The sequence below is a fragment of the Gossypium arboreum genome, chromosome 7 (assembly GCF_025698485.1).
Source record: "Gossypium arboreum isolate Shixiya-1 chromosome 7, ASM2569848v2, whole genome shotgun sequence".
Classification (NCBI taxonomy): domain Eukaryota; kingdom Viridiplantae; phylum Streptophyta; class Magnoliopsida; order Malvales; family Malvaceae; genus Gossypium; species Gossypium arboreum.
The window spans coordinates 290,623-311,547 of NC_069076.1; the positions used below are offsets into that span (position 1 = coordinate 290,623).

General features: G+C 31.0%; 1 protein-coding gene across 1 annotated transcript; it reads right to left on the bottom strand.

Annotated features, from left to right (window-relative positions):
• Nucleotides 1–10,279: 10,279 nt before the first annotated feature.
• Nucleotides 10,280–11,040, bottom strand: LOC108485129 (glutaredoxin-C1-like). The gene has a single exon (XM_017788979.2). The coding sequence runs from the start codon at nt 10,977–10,979 to the stop codon at nt 10,599–10,601; it is 381 nt and encodes a 126-aa protein (XP_017644468.1). The 5' UTR covers nt 10,980–11,040; the 3' UTR covers nt 10,280–10,598.
• Nucleotides 11,041–20,925: the final 9,885 nt, after the last annotated feature.

The window sequence follows — 20,925 nt, forward strand, 5'->3', positions numbered from 1 at the left end:
CTTTTATTCTGATGGTAGCCAGCTTTGACCCTTTTTCACTAAATATTAATTATCTTTCATTATGGGACTTGTATAGTATTTCTATTTGTTTCCCTTAAAAGTAGGCTCATCAATATTTTAAGAATATAAATTTTATCTCCTAAACATTTTTAAATCATTCTAACCTTCTCTCTAAAAAATTCATATATCTCATAATATAATATTCTTTTACTTACAATGTTTCTTTTATACTAACTAGACTCAATAGGATTTTATTTTTATATTTAATTAAACATCTAAATAGATCTCTACAATTTTTGGTAAGTTTTCAAAGTTGAACTACTACTACTTTCAAACTGCTTTTAGTGAAAATTTCACTTATTATCACTCATATCAACAGTTAACACTTATTTCACTTATCAAACTATTATATTCTTATAAAAGACCATTTGATTGTTATACTTTTGATTATTATATTTAGTCCGTTAAAGCTTACATGTAACCTTAATTACATTTTCACTTTACATATTATAATTCATATCACTTTCTTTTCATAGTTTACAATATTTCCATTACTTCTTCTTTATTCTCACTTAATGAATACATTAAAACATAATAAATATGTAAACTAGAAATCACTTTCTTATGTTTTTAATACTTGTAATTATTTTTAATTATTTTGCAATCTAATCTTTAACATTACAAAAACTTAGTAATTGTTATAATTATCCTTTTAACTTTACTTTTCATTCAATTTCACTATCACATAACACTTTAATCAAATAATTCATTATAATTTCTTACTTCACATATCTGATTTTTATGCACTTCACTTCAATTATTTTTAATTTTAAGTTTCTCAAAAGTTTACAATTTAGTCCTTAGCATCATGAAAATTCATTATTTACCATAATTTCACTTTAATATCACTTTGTAACTAATTCAATAATACGTAACTCATCATTTGAACTCTTTATCATAATAATTTATTTAAGTCATAAACTTATTTACACTTTACAATTTAGTCCTTTCACTATCATTTCAATATATCAAATCAATTCATTACATAATATTAGCTTATTCATAATTAATTCAACTATTTAAAATAACCTATACTTGACTAAAATTAAATAAAGTAAAATACTTGAAGTACTTATTTTGTCTCTTTAATCGTTGGAAGCATGAAGAATTTTCATGTTTCCATACAAATATCTTATTTAATTTATTAATCAAATAATAAAAATCTTATAAAATAATAAAATATTCACCCAATCATAATTTAACACTTTTCTTTCTTAATTATTACACCATATAATTATCTAATTTGAGTATTGATCATTTTATCCTTCGTGTTTGTAACGCCCCAATTTTCGGGAATCCTGTGAATGTTGGCATAGGTTTAATTATGTTAGTGGGCCTCTAGAAAGCCTAAGCTTAAGATAGAACCCGACAATTTTAGTTAATTTTTGTTCCATAAGAAAAAAGGGGTGAAATTATGAAATAGGACCTACGTGAAAATGTTTGAAAATGCTATAGGCTAAATTGAAATGGCCAAATAAATAGGAGTGCAAAATAGGAGGATTTGCATGACAAACCTCCCATTTTACATGAAGTGGCTAACCATCATGTTGTTGTAGACAAAATGTACACTTGATATCCATAATTTATGGTACAAATTGATACAAATTGATAATAGGTTAGGTAAATGTTTCATGATAATAGGTTAGGTAAATGTTCCATGATAATGGGTTAGGTAAATGTTTCATGATAATGGGTTAGGTAAATGTTTCATGATAAGAATATCATGTCTTTTGTATTAAAGAATTAAATGGATGAAATATGAAGTTTTATTAAAAGAAAAAGGGGTGAAAAGAACAAAGAACAAAGTTTTGTCCATCTTTGTTCATCATAGCTGAAAGTTAGAGAAGAGAAAGGAGGGGAGAAAGCTCTTGAGTATTCGGTCATTAGGAGGAGGAAAATTGAAGGTAAGTTCTTGGTACCTTGCTTCTATTTTGAGGTTCATGAGTTCTTCTTGATTCTACCTTAACTCTTGAAGTATATTTTGATTTTTAGTTGTGTTGTGAGCATTTAGTCATGAATTAAAATGAAAGAAATGGTTGTTATTTCATGTTCTTTTGATGAAAAATGGAAGATAGGTGAAGTTGAGCCAAACAAATGAACATGCATGTGCCTTAGATGCTAAAGGGAAAAATCGGCTAACATGTTGTGCTTTAAAATGATGAAATGGAGATTATGCTTAAGTAAAATCATAGATATGTGATGATTGATTGGTGATATACATGTTTAAATAACATGCATGCAAGATAGGTGTATGAAAGAGTGATTTGGTAATAAATCTATTTGGGACAGCAGCAGTAACGTGACTTTGGAAAATCACCATAAATTGTGGGAGATGAATTAGAAGCTTAATAAATTATGAAATTAAAGCTTGTTGAGTCTAGTTTTAAATGAAATAAACGAGAACATATTTTGAATTCTGTACAATGAGAAATTTGATTCGTAATGAAGAGTGGTCAGATTAGTCAAATAGTGAAACATGCGAAACTTTGAGAAAAATCTGGTATTGATTGGCCAAACCAAAAATTCTGAAAATTTTATGGATAGAAGATATATGAGTCTATTTTCAAGGAAAATTAACGGAACTTGATTTGGAGTTTCGTAGCTCCAGTTATAAATGATTTAGTGACTGTTGCTCAAGAAGACAGCTTGCAGTGAAATTATGATTATGTGGTAAACATTGACAAAAATTTGTTAATGAGTTGCTTATTGATTTCTTATAAGCTTACTATGATATGTAAGTGTGGTTGACTGAATATTGTAAGGGGTTAATACGTAGTTCGTATTTGAATAGTTAGATTAACGTGTTAGTAATCCAATTGTAGGCAGTTCGTGTGTGGATCTCGTCAGCATATCGTCGGAAACAGGTGTGTAACTAACACCCTCTTTCTTAGTCTAGATCGGCAAAAGCGAAAAGTCGAAATGCTTAAAATCGGTATTTTGTAGATTTGCGAGTGTGCAAATGCTCGTGAGGTAAATCGATTAATGTTTTTGGTAAGCTGCAATGTTTGGACTGCAAAGTGCATGATTTCTATGCCCTCGATATTTTTGGGCTTAATGGGCCAAAATTGGAATGATGGGCCAACGGGCCCAATTAGGTAAGAACCCTCGGTACGTGATTCTGTTAGTACGTGAAAAGTAGGAATATGCATGAAAAACCCTAAAATAGATAAATTACTGAAATACCTTTAAAAGTGGAAAATTTACAGTTTTACCCCTAGTAGATAAATTACCAAAATACCCTAGGGTTAAATTGACCTAAATGCATGTTTGACTGTTGTTATTTACTGCATGCCATGTTATTATTATCTGATGCATGGGACTGGGATATTGACGGAGGAAGTACTGAAAGTGGCTTGTCCACGTACTAGAGGCTTTGCCTCAATTTACTGTTAACTGAAAGCACGCAAGGCTACAACTGTGGAGTGTTGGGCTGGGTGGGTTGAGCTATCCCCACATGGAGTGTATGGCTGGTACGGTGGAGTGTAGTGGTTGGTGGGTTGAGTAGTCTCCCAAATGGGCTTGCATATGTTTACTTGATGTTGCATGTATTTTGAAATGGGCCTATGGGCCATATCATTATCTGAATAAGGGCTAAGGCCCGTTTATTGTAATCAAAAGGGCTCGCCCAAGACCACTGTTACCTAAATGGGCTTAGGCCCAATGGGCTTGAGCTGACTTGGACTTTGAATTGGTTTTCCTTACACACCGAGTTTCCCAAACTCACCCATTTTATTTTCATCCACGCAGAAATCCCCAACCATAGTGGGCTTGGAGTCGTGAGGAATTCGGAGTGGCCACCCATTCGAAAGTTTGATTTTCTTCCGTGAACTGGACATCCTTTTATTTACGTTTGAAGTTTTTGGGCTTTTAAATGTAATAAGGCCGCTTAATTATTTTTTGATGGTTTTAATATGTATTACTAAGATAGGTATTACTTATTTTAACTGTTGAAATTGGATAGCTTTAGGGCGCGTTTTCAAAAACAACAATTGATTTCAAAATAACACAACAACAAGTAAAGCTTCCGCAATGAAAGTATTTTTCAAAATTAATCATTTTTTTCTAAAAATGACATAATCAAATTGATTTCCTAGAAATATCCATGACGTTAAGGTGTGGCAATGGCGGTATGCATGTCTAGGATTGGATCCGAAGGGAGCTTGGTACTTAAGCAGTCCGATGGACTCGCCACCTCTTTTCCGGTTTCCTACCTGGTGCACAGCTTCCATTCACTTTAACCTATAATGAAATTAATCTTTTGAACATCAAGTACGATTTTCTGGACTTAGAATGGAAAATTTTTTTTAACGTTTTTGATGTGGCATGCCGGATCCAGCCATAACTTCCGGGCTGGGTTTAGGGTGCTACAGTGTTTCTTAAAAATTCCATCATTGATTCACTATTTACTTTTGGTAAAATTGCTATTAGCCCTTCATATTTCTTTACTTATTCAATTTGATCCCTACACACCAATTTCATGTCAAGAAATTTAGGTTATTTTCTTTTTTAGTCCTTCAATTTTTCTCATGTTTATACTTTATTCCCCCAAATTTCAGATAACTATACTTGAACCTCAAAACTGTTTACATCCTTATGATTTAATCCTTACTTTAATTTAGTATACTACAACATACTTTTCAATTTAATTGTTATACCAAGCTTTATTTGATAATATGTTTTGATATAACAAATTAAAATGTTTTTAAATAAAAGTTAAAATTGAACAAAAGTGGCAAAATTATATTTCAAATGAAGTATAAGCTATATAATTTTGAACCTACTATTTTTGAAATCTTAGAAAACTTTTTCAATAAAATTTTAATCAAGTTAAAATGTTTTCAATCGAGTTAAATATTTTCAATCAAAGTTAAAATTGTTTTAAAACAATTTGATATAGTTCTAGGCCAAAAAGTGTTGGTACTTTTTGGTTAGTATAGATAATTTCTAAAATATCAATACCCCTAAAAAATCGGTACCAAATTGGCATTCTGTTTCTAAAACATTTCAGCTAAGTATCGATATTTTTCATATGTTATCGATAAAAGTTTACTGATATTGATATTTCTGGCTCCAACGATCACTGAATTTTGCATTAAATGCTAAAAATATTGACACTTTGTTAGCAAGTATCGATACTCATGGTTGCAGCTCCATTCATTTCTCCAACAACCACAATGGTTGGAAATCAATTAAGGGGTATAAGTATCATCTTTCAAAGGCCCTACAACAACAAGCTTAAAGATCAATCAAAAACAGCATTGTGCTTTCAATTCTCAACAATTTCCTTTATACACACTTGTGAGCTTTTATTGTATTCATTTCAGCTCGAGTGTTTATTCTTGTATTTGTGCTTAATTTGCAAATATCCTGATCTTGTAAGGGTTTTTTCTTAGTTTGTTTATTTGTTATTCTCTTTGAAAGGGTTTTGTCTTAAGGTTTGGGTAGAAAGCTTAAGGGATCGAGTTTGTAAGGCTAAACCTTGTCTTCAAAGGTTGTCAAATTAATTTGGTAAAATTCTTAGTTGTAGAAAGCTAAGGTAATAGAGTAGACAATTTGACCTGAACCACTATATATCGTCATGTTCATTGTCTCTATCTATTTTCTTAGCAACCACAAATTTTTAAAATGGCCAATTCACCCCTTGACAATTTTGAGTTGATTAATCAAGCTAACATTAACTTTCTTTGATACACTATCTCAATTTATAACTGCTTTTAAAATATAAAAATTTTAAGGGTGTTACATGACAAGTCGAGTTGTAATATTTGTAGTGTTACAACAAAACACTTGAGTATTCAAGGATCGAACCAAAGAGAGTTTGAGGACAAAGTGATTCATAAGCAACAAGTATGCAAATAGGAAGGCTAGCTAACTACTCGCTAAGTATTATATTACAAAAATTCATAATCAAGGGTTAATTACACTAATTGGCTACGTAACACTAAAAAAGACCAAATTATAGAACAATCAAAATTAAGCAATTAACAATTCAACAAAGAAAAGCGGTTGGTTGACTTCCATGTTGCTGATTAGTCTTCGGATTAGGGATCTAAAAGGCTTAAACTTCTAATTGGCTCAATTTTACCATATTATACGATTTAGTCTAGTTAATCTCTTGACCTCACCAGTCTAACTCAAGACAATCGAAACAACCCGACACACATTCAAATAAGCACAAAAATAAGGTTAAAGAAAACTTAGGTATTTCTTATTGGTTGCTTGAAGAATATGATGACAACAATAATGGAGGTGAAAAATACAAACAAATTTTAGATTTTTAACTATGAAAAGAAAATGAAGCCGAGTTATATTAAAAGCTATGGATTAAAATGAAAATACAAAAAGAGTTTTGAGTACTAAAGTGCCATGAAGACAAAGCTACAATAAAAACTAACTAAACTACCACTAAAAATCACTAAACCAGAAAAGCTAGAAACTAAACCCTAGAAAAGATGAAGAAGACTAACTAGAAAGCTTAAAAGATGATAGAAAAGTAAAAAAAAAAAAAGAAAAAAAAAAAGAGAAAAAGATGGATCCTTTTTGTTCTCAGCCAAAAGTAACTTTAAAACATCATATTAAAATCTAAAAAAGTTGACTAGAATGCCCCTAGAAGCTGTGTTTTGATTGGGTAATGTGTTGGGCAAAAGACTACCCTTGCAACTAATTTCTCCTCGTTGGGCAACGTTGTCACGAAACCCAGGCTTCTGTGTTGCAAACCCAAAATAGTAATGAACTTGTGAATCTTGGTGTTGCGACACCCACTAGTCGATGTTGCAACATCATTGGAGCTGTCTCTATGTTGATTTTTCGTTGAAGTTTTGCATCCTCAAGGTGAAAGCTCTGGGTGTTATGACTTCTATGACATTAGTGTTGCGAAACCCTCTCTGAATGATGTTTTCCTCGAGGTTGGACCACTATCATTGATAAACTGTAATTTATACATATTTTTACCCATGTTTAACGCATTTTATGGATGATTTCCCATTAGAATTGGTGAATTCGATGCTCCTAATACTTTAATTTCATGTTTTATACTTAGAAGAGCATAAGAGAGTGAAAGGAACGAGAAACGGGCCAAAAACAGAGAAAAATGGGCCAAAGTACGAATTCAACATGGCCTGGACCTCCTCACATGGGCAGACCACACGGCCGTGTCAATTTGGCAAATTCGAAGCACGACTCACACGGGCGTGTCCCTGTCGAGCCCAAGTTGAGTCCAATTCAGAAAAGGCCAATTTTGAGGGTTTCTAGGCATTCTAAAGCCTATAAATACACCCTAGAGGAGGAAAGTAAGGGGGACACATGGAGAGGAATGAAGGAATTACTTGAAGGAAGCTGATTGATCCATCTCAGAAGCCGGAGTCACCATCAAGACTGAAGATCTCCCCTCAATTTCCCTTCAGGAGTTCTTGGTTTTCTTTATGTTTTGTATTCGTTATTCTTCTGAGATGTTTTCCTTTTTAGTTATGAACTAAATCCCCTAAATACTTAAGGGGAATGAAACCTAAGACGAATCTTGTTATTATTTTCTAAATTGTATGATAAATTTAACTTTTTCTTAATTATGTGTTCTTAATTCTTGTTTTGATATCCCAGGATATTGATTCAAGATAAGCTCTTATTCAAAGGAGGAATAGACCCTGTCTAAGAGTACATTTGTCATAATTAAGCGGAGTTGTTTGCGCGCCTAGACATAAAGTGACAAGATTTTGCCGGATTGGGGTGAAACCTAATAAGGGGATCCATAGATCGAGTTAATGTAACCCTAGGATGTTAATTAGAGAAAAGTCTCAATTATTCAATCTAGGGATTAGACGTTATTAGTCTTGAATAGGATAATAACATAACTTAGGGATCTCTACAGAACAAGTTAAATGAATAAATCGTCCAATTCGGAGCCAGAATAACAAGTAAAGTCTAGGTAGATTTTTCCTTAGGTATTGTCTTAATTCAATCGTTTTCCAAAAGTAATCTCCCAATTCTACTTTCTGTGAATTCTTAGTTTAGATAATTAGTTAGTTAAAACAAACCCCCCTATTTTTAGGCTAGATAATAAAAAGACAGTCATTACTAGTACTTTTAGTTCCTTTGGGTTCGACAATCTGGTCTTGTTAAAACTATACTACTGTTCGATAGGTACACTTGCCTACATCGCGCTAATAGTTAGTTTCAAGAACGATTAATTATAAATATTTAAAACCTATCACGAAATCACGTGATCAATCGTCTCTCAACACCAATTCAATCACATCGTTGGGTTCCTCATGGCATCATTTGGTCAATTTAGGTCTCAAAAAGAGGCAAAACTGAGTAAAAACTTTTATTAATGATTTAAGCTAAAAATCAACATAAACATATAAAAGATATCTAAATTGCTTGAAAATAAGCTCCTTGAACATATTGGAGAGCCTAATTTAACGTATCAAATTACTACAGATCATATATAGAGTATATTGAATGTTTAGAATGCACAAACCAAAATTAACTAAGCTTCCACTACTTTCTCCTTCCCTTTCACTTTCAAACTTTCTCCAACCTTGTTATCTTCAAATTCGTCATCAAAATTAATGTCCAGTTTATAACACATATTCAAATTTAATGGATGTCGATTAATAGTATCATCAATTGGATTTTATTTTTTAAATCAAATAACTAGGACTAGTTTTTAAAAATTAAAAGTAAATACACTAAATTTTAAAAATTCAAAAACTATTGGGGCAAAATTAGACCTTTATTTTAATCTATTTTATGGATAGATGGAATTAAAGTTATTCCTCCCCATATTGGCCCATTTGTTAGGTTTGAAGGCAAGTTTAGGGTAATGTCAAAAAAAATGTAAATAATAGATTGATGAGCTACATATCTATATTAAATTTTGATACATTTATGTTATGACATAATATATATTTAATATTAATATTAAATAACATTTTGATTGAAGTGATTAAGTTAAAGTTTAAAACTTTAAAAATTATGTGTCACAAGTTCAAATTATATCATAGAATTATTTTATTAAAAATATGAAAAGATAAAAGACCATAGTATTAATATTTGTTATATTGTAAAATAAAAAATTTAATCTTTATCAAATTAAATTGATATCTGATTAACTTATGGTATGTATATATAGATATATCAATAACATCCATACTTAGCGTTTCCTCAACATCAATTTCCAGCTTTTAAGATTGGATTGTCAAAGATGCCATTCTATATATCTTTCATTCCTTTTATTTATTATAAGATGTCAATACAAGTTCACTGTCTCTGACCCTGTCTTTTGGAAGTTCCAAAGACGAGGCTATAGTCTAAATTTGGGACCACTTGATCTAAAGTGATCAGTCACTTAACAAACCCCATATCAAAGTGACTGTTCCTTAGCTTATCCTACATCACGCATACATATTCATTGGGAATAATATTAATAGGGGAGGGGAATGTGTACGTGGGAAGCAATCACTCATCCACTCAAAACTCACATTCCTTTGTGCTATAATCCAAAGTTTTCAAGTATGGCTTGCCAAGATTATCATTGGACCTCAACTTACTATTTGAAGATCCAATATGTTAGCACTGTATTAACTATATATGGGTTTAGGTTTAGCATCAATGATTATGGATTGGGATGGATGCTCTTAGCATCAATGAGACAAAATGAATTTAACTACTAGTCTTAGTTTATGGCAAAAGAATCAACGAGTCTTATCAAGCCAAAGATAAAACCCGGAAGAAGAATCCCTGGTATCCCATGGCATGGCCTCCATCGGAAGGTGGCTGTGTCATCCACCTCCTCATAAATTCTTGATGCTTCTCACAATTTGGTCAACTTCCAACACCATATAGGCGCTCGAACCCAGCATAATCTCACCGCAAACAAAAGTTTGTGCGGTCATTGAACCTCTATGACAGGTGAGCCATGCTCCCATGGATGATGGAGAAGTGGGATTGCATGGGCCCCCACCAAATGAAGGGTTCCTGCCTTCCCAACAATAGTCTTGGTAGTGTTTAGCACTTTAGGTTGGGTTTTGGACCAGTGTCTTGTCTTTTACTGTTTTCAAGGGTGTGAGAACCCTATGGCTATGACCATATACTAATAACTAGATTTTTCATGGATGAGTTCAAAAGGAACACATTTACTAGTCAGATAGTCAGCCATCAATCATTTTAAACTCTTAACATTCAATACGGTATAGAGGAGCAACAGAAACAAAAACTAAAGTGAGAAAACTCTGGAAACCACTATATATATATATAGTTTCTTTTGATTCGTACAGAGGAGGGAGCCATTATGTTTCGCTCTAGAGAACAAGATTAGTGAAAAACACAAAGCAGACCAATAAAGACCCACTTGTAGAACATCAACAAGAACATAAAGACAAAAGGAAAAAGAAACCTAGGAACTAAGACATATCAGTCATTGACTCATTGCTGCTGTATCCAAAATGGAGGAGACTCCACAACCACAACTCCTCTTCCTCTGTCATAGTTTGCTATACCAGTCATTTTCTTAAAACTGTAATGATGGAAGGTAAAGATAATCAGAGCCAGAGAGCTCCAGCTTGTTTGAGAAGAGGAACAAGAGTGCCATTGATATGAGAAGCCATGACTCTATCCATTGCACCCACAAGCTTCCCACCAATGAAAACAACAGGAACAGGAGGAGAGGTACCAAGTAGCCTTATCAAAGCCTTCTCCATATCTTTCCCCCTTGGATCTTCATCAAGTTCATACACAGTAGGGTTAACCCCCATGCCACAGAAAAGCCTCTTAATGGCATGGCACATGCAGCAACTGCTAATGCTAAAGATAACCACCGCATTCTCCGAAGCTAACCTCTCTATCCTCTCCAATGGATCTCCAACATTAGTCCTGGGGGTTGGCATGTAAGATCCCCATGAACCTGTCGTCTGGCAATGCATTTTCAAATATAGCGAGAAATAATAGAGTTGAATGGAAGTTTCAGATTTGGGATTTTGGCTTGGAAGTGAGGAATACATGATGGTTTTGGTATTTATAGAGAGGAAGTGAGAAAGTGGAGATTTAGGGAATAAGAGAATCCAAAACATGGCCAACTTTTTTAGGATTTAATATTTAACAATTCAGAATCATCAAATCCGTGTCATGTATGATTAATTTACACTTAATTCCCAAATCATAACATTAGTATTTTATGTAAATATACCTTCTCCTATTAATTAAAATATATTTTTAGTTTTAATTTGGTGAAAGTATTGGGAAACCCAGTCTTTTGTTTGTTTAAATTTTAATTATAGTTGATTTTCAAGTAAATTAGTCTATCTGGGACTTCTTTTTTTTCTTTTTTGGAAGATTATAATAAATACTTGCACAGTTTTAATTTAAAGAGAAATAAAATAATCAACATTTAAACGAAAACCTTTAAGGAATCATACATATTCAATGAAAATATTAAAACATTTTACTTTCGATTAAAATATGAGGAGGAGGTGATGAGGTCGAATGTGAATATTCCCAAGGGGTGTGATTGTAGTTTATCTTAGATTTGGACGGTTTCTTTCGTTTTCCTTTTCTTTCTACAGGAAATCTTGAAAATCAACAAAGAATATGAATATATAATATATGGTCGACGTGTATAAATTAGCTTAAGTTAGGTTGCAATCATTTGTTACATGTGGGTCTCCTAAACAATATTATCTGTTTAGCATCTTAGATAGCTTCAACTATGTAAGAATTTCATCTTTACATACTCCAAATTATATCTATATCTTCATAGTTATTACCTCTTTTAATTTCTCCCTATACAAGTTTTAATTTTATTTTAGAAATAAACCTAAACATAAAATCTTAAAACTTTTACAACTTTGACCTTGTGGTTAACATTTTAATTAAGATAGACCAGTAATTCAGACACGAGACTTGACCTTTTCAAATCATGTAAATGTACCAATAGAATTCCTTTTTCGTATAAAATATATAATATGAAATTTGATTTAGTTAATACCATATCCTTTAGATGAAATTGTTTTGTGTTTTTTTTTTCCCTGAGGAGTGAGCACATGGAATGTTGCTTCCATGGGTCACAGCAGGCATGTCTTAGTGTATACATGCAGTCTTGTCCAATATTTATGCAACAATGCCTGCCTTGTTTTAGTTACTGCTCATGATCATCAAGTTCAACTAAGAATGGGGAAATGGTTAAAATAGTAAAAAGGTTAAAACAAAAGGCACGTCTTTTTTTTTTTTTTTAAGGTTAAAGTTAAAGATGGGGTGTCCGTACATGATTTGAGAAACCAAAAAAAGAAAAAAGGGGTTACTGTTTTGGGTAAAATGCAGGGGGGTGGGGCATTGGCTCTTGGTTTTTGCAAGGATGAGAACGGGAGAGGGGAACAAGTCATGGGGTATATATGTTAACGTCATTGAATGAAAGATGAATACGATCTTATTCGATTGTGCTTGTCGGCTTCGTTTCCTATGCACTTTAAAATATATATATATATTATGGGGGTTTATTTCAAGTTGTTGAGGGATTGAGATCAAGAGAAGCATCATTTATAGTGCATTGATAATGTATAATTTATAAGCTAACCATAATGTGACACCACATTAATATAGTGATTAAAAACTTTTAATGAAATAAATAAAAAAAAAGTGAATACTTGAAGCACATTTTAATCTAGCCTGCTCCATTGGTAGAAAGGTGTCAAAAGGAAAGTAAAATAAAGTGGAAGTGGTGAATGGGGATTCAGAAACTACTAATGCGTAGGTATAGCAGAGATGATTTGATTATTCAACTTTTAGGGTTGTGGGACGTCAAAAAAGAGAGAAGAGAAGAGTTGAAGTTTGAGGAATGAAAGTGGGTTGAAGTTGGGGGCATACACACATTGGGTAGTAATTAATGCTATACAGCTTTGCATTTGCATGTCCTATAATACTTGAGAGGCTTAAAAACGTTGAAAAAAGTGTTTATGTGACTTGGCTCTCTCATTCATCGGCCGGGGTTAAATCAACGAGTCTATTTTTTTCGATCGGGATGAAAGCTTTATCACTAACTCTAGTCATAGCATAGCTCCCACAAGATCTATATGGTAAAGATTTAGAGCTTGATCCTTGCCTTAAGCTTGCGACCATAGCTTCTGTTTGTTTAGATGCTCCCACACTGAACTTATATGATAGTTCTCTACAGAATAGAAAGACAAAATCACAATTGGAGATATATAATATCAGAGTTGTTAACATATTCACGAGCCTTTAGGGCTGTTGATGAACAAAATGTCATAATATTGAGTAGCTTATAATGCCTCTGGTTGCGCTGCTACTTAAAAGGGAGTGTTCATTTAAACCCTAGCATGAGATGAAAATGGTGAAAAGTAATCAGAGGTTGGAGAAGACGATCATGTTGATGAGATAATTATAGTCGTCGGATATATTGGCAGAATTTGATCAAATGGTGGGGGTTTTGAGATTATTTAAATAATATTCAAGAATTGGAACAAAGAGCTGGCGAGGTGCTGCAGCATAGCAGAAGCTTTGCTGGGTGTGGCGTGATGGAATCGCCAGCTTTTTTCATGGTTTGTTTGCGTTCAATTCAACGTTTATCCCTCTACTTTAAATTTTTTTTTTATTGGCTTTACCTTTTATAGTGAAACAAAGCTAAAAGACAAGAGTTTAAGAATGGATTTGACGTAATCGTAATTTAGGATTGGTTTCCAATGGTCAGTCAAAGCTTTTAATATTAAAAATAGGAATGGTAAGAACATTAACAAAATTGAAGTGAGGGAGTGATAATGGTGTCGGACAAGGTAAAAACATGCAGTGGTCAAAAGCCGGTGAAACCCCCGACCCAATGCTTATGAAGTGGATATAGCCTTGGCCGGCCGATATATTATTTGTTTAATCTTTGAATTAGAAATTGCAGGGTGCCATGGCATGACATTTATGCTATACTGAAACAAGAGTCTCTCTTTAGTTCATTCCCAATGTTTTTGTGGTTTCTTGGAAAGGGAAGTGTCGAGGAATTAGTTACTTTTGCTGGTTATTAACGGCAGACAAATTGTTGGTGGAGGAAAACATTACCTCGGTATCATTTCCACTAATTATAATAATCGCCTTCTGCTTCTCCACTTAAAAAGTGGTAAGTCCAGATTATGAACTTTAAATTTTATAACTTCAGTCCATTTTATTCTAATTTTTTTATCTAAATTTATTTTTTAAATTTAATATTTTTATCTAAATATTCTCAAATTCATTTGAACGAGCTTTCAGATTTGGATAGATAGTTCGACTCTTGATCAAGTTTAATTAGGGTTTGATGAAAAATACACTAATGCCCTAAGGTTTATTTATTAATTGAATTTAAATTAAAAATAATTTTATCCTTTATTAGTTACTTATTATTTTATTTATTCTTTTTATTTCATTATTTTTATTCAATAATTTTTAATTAAAATCAAAATATAATTACTTATAAAATTATTTTAATTATATTAAATTAAATTATAAATCACATTATATATCTTAAACATAATCTAATTTTCAGCTTATTTAAAAAAAACCATGAATGTTATAAAATAAAAGAGATAGGAAGAATAAAGAATAAAGAAAATATGAAAGCAACAGAGAATGTGCTTTATTAATTAAAGGGTTATTACAATGTTTTATCGTAGTCTCTATTTAAAGGTATAAAAGTATAAAAGAAATAGAGATCTAATTCTAATAACTATTAGAATTTAAATTATATTAAAACTTTATCTTGATCATGATGAACATTCACTTAATAAGATATTAATAACACTCCCCCTTAGATGTCCATTACTAGATAATGTGCCTCATTAAAACCTTATTAGGAAAAACCCTATGGGATAAAAACCTAATGAAGGAAAAAGAGTACATAATCTATAATATGCATAATATGTTGCCTCATTAAAAACCTTACCAGGAAAACCCAATGGGACAAAATCTCGATTAAGGGAAAAAGAGTACAATGCGTATTTACTCCCCCTCATGAAAACATCACATATTTTCTCATATTCTATGTATTCAATCTTGAATACAAGTTTTTCAAATGACTATTTGAATGTATTTGATAAGCATTTATATTACCATTCTTTTAAAAATCATGAGTGAGGGAAAATTTTGGGAAATATATTTTGATCTCTTCAGGAGATTCAACAATAATTATAACAAACTTTAATCATGATTCTTATATAAAAACACAAATAGGTATTTTGGATCAATTTATAATCCTTCTCAACTACTCAAATTTACCACATATGTTCAAATTATTTCAATTCATATAAATGAATAATTTCCGAGAATTTCAATATGCTTCTAGCATTCTAAATCCTTCAAGGATTTTAATATAAACATTATTATATATTGATTTATAAAGGTTGTAACAACAACCATTAGCCGTAAGTTAAATCTTTTATGAATTGTCAATTTAATAATATATCTAAAGGTTATTGTATCCACCACAAAAGAATATTATATCTTTTCATAATCAATACCAGTACTTAGCAAAAACTTTATATTTTCATTCCGCTTTTGCAAAACTACTTCATTTGCACCCTCATTGGCTTTATACCTTTAGATATTTGGACTACTGGTCCAAAAACTCCTCGAATTTAATTGTACTTGAGTTGCGTCTTTCTATTTTGATCAGTTTATTCTATATCTATATTTCTCAATAGATTTATTCAGGATCTTCCTTTTATTTCATTATAATAATACTGCATGCAAAATCATTGTCGACCACTTTTATTATTCAGTTCCACATTTTCTCGAATTGACATAACTTATCGAGATCTCTTATTTTCATTATTTTAAAATTCAGTTTTAGGTGCCTGAATCTCTTCTGAAGTTTTACTTATTAGTTATGTCTTGGGTCTCTTCTGGAGCACCCGCCTCCACTATATGACCATCTAGAATAATTTTCATATTTGGAACCGATCAATCTATTATTTATTCTAATTGATTGTCCTACTGGACTTTGAATCAAATTAAAATATTAGATGGTATGTAACACTTGGTTATTCTCATTAAGTTTGTAAATACATCTAACAGTTAACTTCAAATGAGTTATTCTTATTGAACTTCTGGTTCAAATTATTCTCCCCCTAACTCATTGCAAGTTATTATTTCTCTCCCCCTAATATCGGGAAAACTATCGAATCAAAATTGTAATCACAAATAAACTTGTAATTAATATATATTCTCAACTTTCTTTCAGGATTCACTCACCTTTGTGCATTGTGGTGGAGCAATTGGAACATAAACACACATACAAAAATTCAAAGATGAGAAATATTTAGGTATTGATTTAAAAGAAATTGTCATGGGGAGTATTTATAACTTATTGGCTTGATGCATACAACATGTAAATCAACATAATCTTATGTTGAAATAGAAAGTTTAGTTCTCATAAGTATTGATTTAGCTATTAGTTGGAGGCATTTGATAAATAATTCAGCTAAATCATTTTGTGTGTGAACATGTGCTACAGGATGTTCAATTTTTATTCCAATTGACATGCAATAATCATTGAAAACTTGAGATGTAAACTCACCAACATTAGCAAGATGAATTGTTTTAATTGCATAATCTGAAACTAATCATTTAAACAAGCAGTCTCGCAAACGACAGGTTGCGAGTTGATGACGCATGTGATTATTTTGTAGATGCATTTACCAAAATCATATAAAATCAAAACCATCCACATGGTGGATGAATGGGCCCATATTCATTTAATAAATGCAAGACATTAAATCTTAACTTTAGCTAGTGAGTTTCTAAGAACCAATTTTAATTGAGAACAAGCAACAAATGAGATTTCTTTAAATTAAAGAATCTTCTAGTTCTTGAATGGATATCCATATGAATTTTTAATTAATTTTCGCATCATATACAATCCAGGATGGTCTAACTGGTCACGCCAAGTAGTAAACACATTTGTATTAGTAAACATCTGGTTTACTTTAACATCTACTTCAATTGTACTAAATTGTAACAGGTTGATAATTTTATTATCATTCATTTTTCTTTGTATCCACATATAAGTGCTATTGTGACATTTACTACTGGAAATGTCTAAATCAATGTGAATATTATAATGTCACTAAGTCAACAAAATAAATATAATTTCTAAAAAAATTATATGCAATATTCGCTTCAGGAAATATGCAAAAATCTTCAAATATCTAAAAAAATTTTGCAACTTCACATAATGAGCTTTAGATAGAATTATCATTTTTATTGCTCATGAGTATATCTTTCACAATCAAGTATTTTGCTTTCAACCCTTTAATAGGGATGATGACAAAAGAATATCATAAAGATTATAAATTAATAACCCAGTCCCCTTTTTTTATTGATATGAAATATAATATTTTCCTCATTCGCAATCTCAATATGAGATCTATTACAAATATCTTTTAAAAGTAATGCATTAACCATCACAAATTTTGTGCTTTTTAGATAGTGATATATTAGCTCTTTTGGATCTTTTAACTAATTTTGTATTATCAAATATTGGAATAATATTTGTTTGTTTCAGTACCAAATAAGATAAATATTTTCTATCTGTAATGATAGAATTCATTACTACATTTTTATATCCTTCCTCAAAGAATATTAACAGAAACAAAATATTTAGGCATATGCCACATATGTGGCCAATAATCTTTCGTATCATTTGAAGAGTTATCTTGAGAACTCTCATTGTTCTCTTATTCATTACTATGTTCCCACTTTTAGTGGTCCATGAGTATATCTTTTATTTTCTTTATGTTTACATTCACTTCGGGGAATGCAACAAATCTAGTAGGACGGACTTATAAACATCCCAATAGATTCTTTATTTCATAATTACCATCGCAAACATGCGTGAGATTTAAAATCAAAATCTATCTATGCATGTTGTCATGATTGGTCTCTAATTATAATAAACAATAAATAAAACATAGTAAAATATACCTAAAGATCTTTAACATCACCGTCATCACTAGAAGGTATGAGATAGTTCGAAAATATTCTTAATTTCATATGGATAACGATATCAAATCTTTCGCTATCCTTAAAAACAAGAAGTAAAATAAGTTAATAAAAAAAATGATAACATATAATGAAAGAAGAATGAAAAAAAATAATCAGTAATGAAACATTAAATAAAAGAAACTTCCTGTAAAAACTTTGCATCTTGTCTTCAAAGAAATTGAAAATCATGGAGGATAAATTTGATCGTCAATAAAAGGAACTATCACTTTGAGCAAGATCGTGCTGATAATGCGTTATAAAATAAAGAGAGATAGGAAGAATAAAGAATAAAGAAAATATGAAAGCAACAGATAATGTACTTTATTAATCAAAGGGGTGATTACAATGCTTCATCAGAGTCTCTATTTATAGGCATAAGAAGTATAAAAGAAGTAGAGATCTAATTTTAATAACTATTAGAATTTAAAGTACATTAAAACTTTATCTTGATCATGATGAACATCCACTTAATAAGATATTCATAACAATGAATATACCTATATTTTTTCTCTTTTACTTTTTATTTTTTCTTAATAAATCTTAAAGATATACATATTAAATATTTTAAACTAAATTTTAACTCAAATATATATTACCTTTAATATGAATTCTTTTTCTTTAATTTCATATTTTAATAATTTTTCCTATTAAAATGGTAATAAATTAATTTTCAATGAAGTTAATTTAATAATTCATCTCAAAATTAATAAACAATTAAAATTTTTAAGACTTTTCAAAATAATATAAGTTTAAAATAAATACATAATACATGATAAATTATAACAAGGTTGAAATTGTCTTTTTACTTAAAATTTTATGTTAAAATATATCTGAAGGCATTTTTTTAATTTTCTTCAAAGAGAAGGGATAAGTGGGCATTTTCCTAGCTATAGGGGTAAATATTTTTACACTAAACTTCAAGAAGGTAGAATCTTTTATCCTAAAATTTAATATGATAGTTTATACAAAAGATTATAATCTTTTATATCTTTCTCATAAATTAAAGTAGTTATAAAAATAATCGATTGAGTCTTAGTTTGATTAGTATTAATATTATTGTTGATGCAATAAGATGTAAATTTGAGTGCACTCAAATGTACTTTATCCTCTTATTGTTGTCAATGCATTGCATGGCTCATAAACTAAGTTTATTACATAGAATAATATTATCATTTAAATTATTGTTGCATAATGAAATTTGAACCGGAAACTCAAAATTTAGCTCATAAGAAATTTGTTGAAAAATATTGATAGGCAAAGGTGTATAATAAATATATATGCATGGGGCATGCAGTTATATATAAATATATATGCAGTAAATTCATTTGATGAGCTGAATTATAATTGAAATCGAAAAATCATTACAAAGCAAAAGAGGAAACGAACTATTTATTATGAAAGAACGAGATTAGGAAAGCAGGCTGTTCCTTGGTCTCCCACCGTGGAGCCCTTTTTTATGTTTTTTGTTAGGGGCCTGTCCATTAATTTATCTCTCCCTAAATAATTTAGAATTTAGATGTTATTTATTTTGTCAAAACCAAAGTAAAGCCTGACGCAAACAAACCTTTTCTTTATTATATGACTGACAGTGTTTTTTGCTTTGACAACATTGACGGTTTTTCTCGGCTTTTGTCTCTCATTTTGCTTCCTGTCCCATCACATGTGATGTCATGCCATCCCCAACGTTTTCCTTTTAACCACCGTTGTCACAGCGTATATTTTGTGTTGCTGTAGAAATAAAGTATATGGCCAAGGCTGTTCATTTCTTTCATTCTTCATGTCCCCTCAATGAAAGCCTCTCTTAATACTAGTGATTTTGTTGATCACGTGCATGAAAAAATGAAGATAGCAAACATGGTATATAAGAATAATCCTTGTATCAAAATGACTGAAAATTTATTTTCCTACTTTAGATACAGGTTTAGATTTTAAGCTTCATGGATTGGAAGGTAATTTACTAGTGTCACAACCCAACACCCTTCCGCTCTTACTGCATATACTCTTGTTGAAGATTTGTCGGTCAAATTAATTTAACTATTTTTAGTTTGTTGCTAATTTTTAGAGATTTATTTGCTTATTTTTAGTCATTAAGTGTTGATTTTTTTTTTTTACATAAGCATTGGTTTTTCAGTTAAATAAAACATATATTTTTCAACAAAAATTATTTCAATCTTATTTTTGTCTTTATTGTGTTTTTTACAGTAAGTTTTTTCGAAAACTCTAACAAGTTGGTATTAAAGCTATCTTATTAAGGAACTTATCATTGAGAGAATTTTTTTTTCTATGGATTTAGAAACTGTTATGATATATGTTAGTAATGAAGAAGCCAAGCAGTGTTAGTTAAGGTTTAGTTAGTCTGTTGTTAACAGTTAGTAGTTATAAAGGTGGTTACCCTATTGTATTAAATATGCAACTTATTCTCTTGATTGAATACATATAAGTCATACTTTCTTCATTCTGAGTATCTTAACATGGTATCAAGAGGACAGGCTTTCTTGGCATAAAATTTTTTTCTTCTTTTCTCTCTTCTTTTGTGTTCATGGCAACAGATGGTGTTCCTACTGTTGACACACCTTGTCAGTCTACTACTGTTGGTGAAGCAGTTCATTCTCCTGGTTCTAGCAAAATTGTTTCATCGAGCGTTCATTATTTTTCCAAGCATGATACTATCAAGCTTAACGAACATAATTTCCTCTTATGGAAACAACAGTTGTTGTTAATCCTTGAAGGTTATGGTCTTGAAGGGTTTGTGTTAGGTACAGTTCTTCCTCCTCCTTCTTTCATACCCGGTGATGATGGTCAACTTGTGAAAAATCCAGCGTTTTTGGTTCATAAGAAGCAAGATAAGTTCTTGGC

Coding starts and splice junctions, on each gene's coding strand:
- LOC108485129 (XM_017788979.2), bottom strand. CDS start 10,979: ATGCATTGCCAGACGACAGGTTCATGGGGATCTTACATGCCAACCCCC.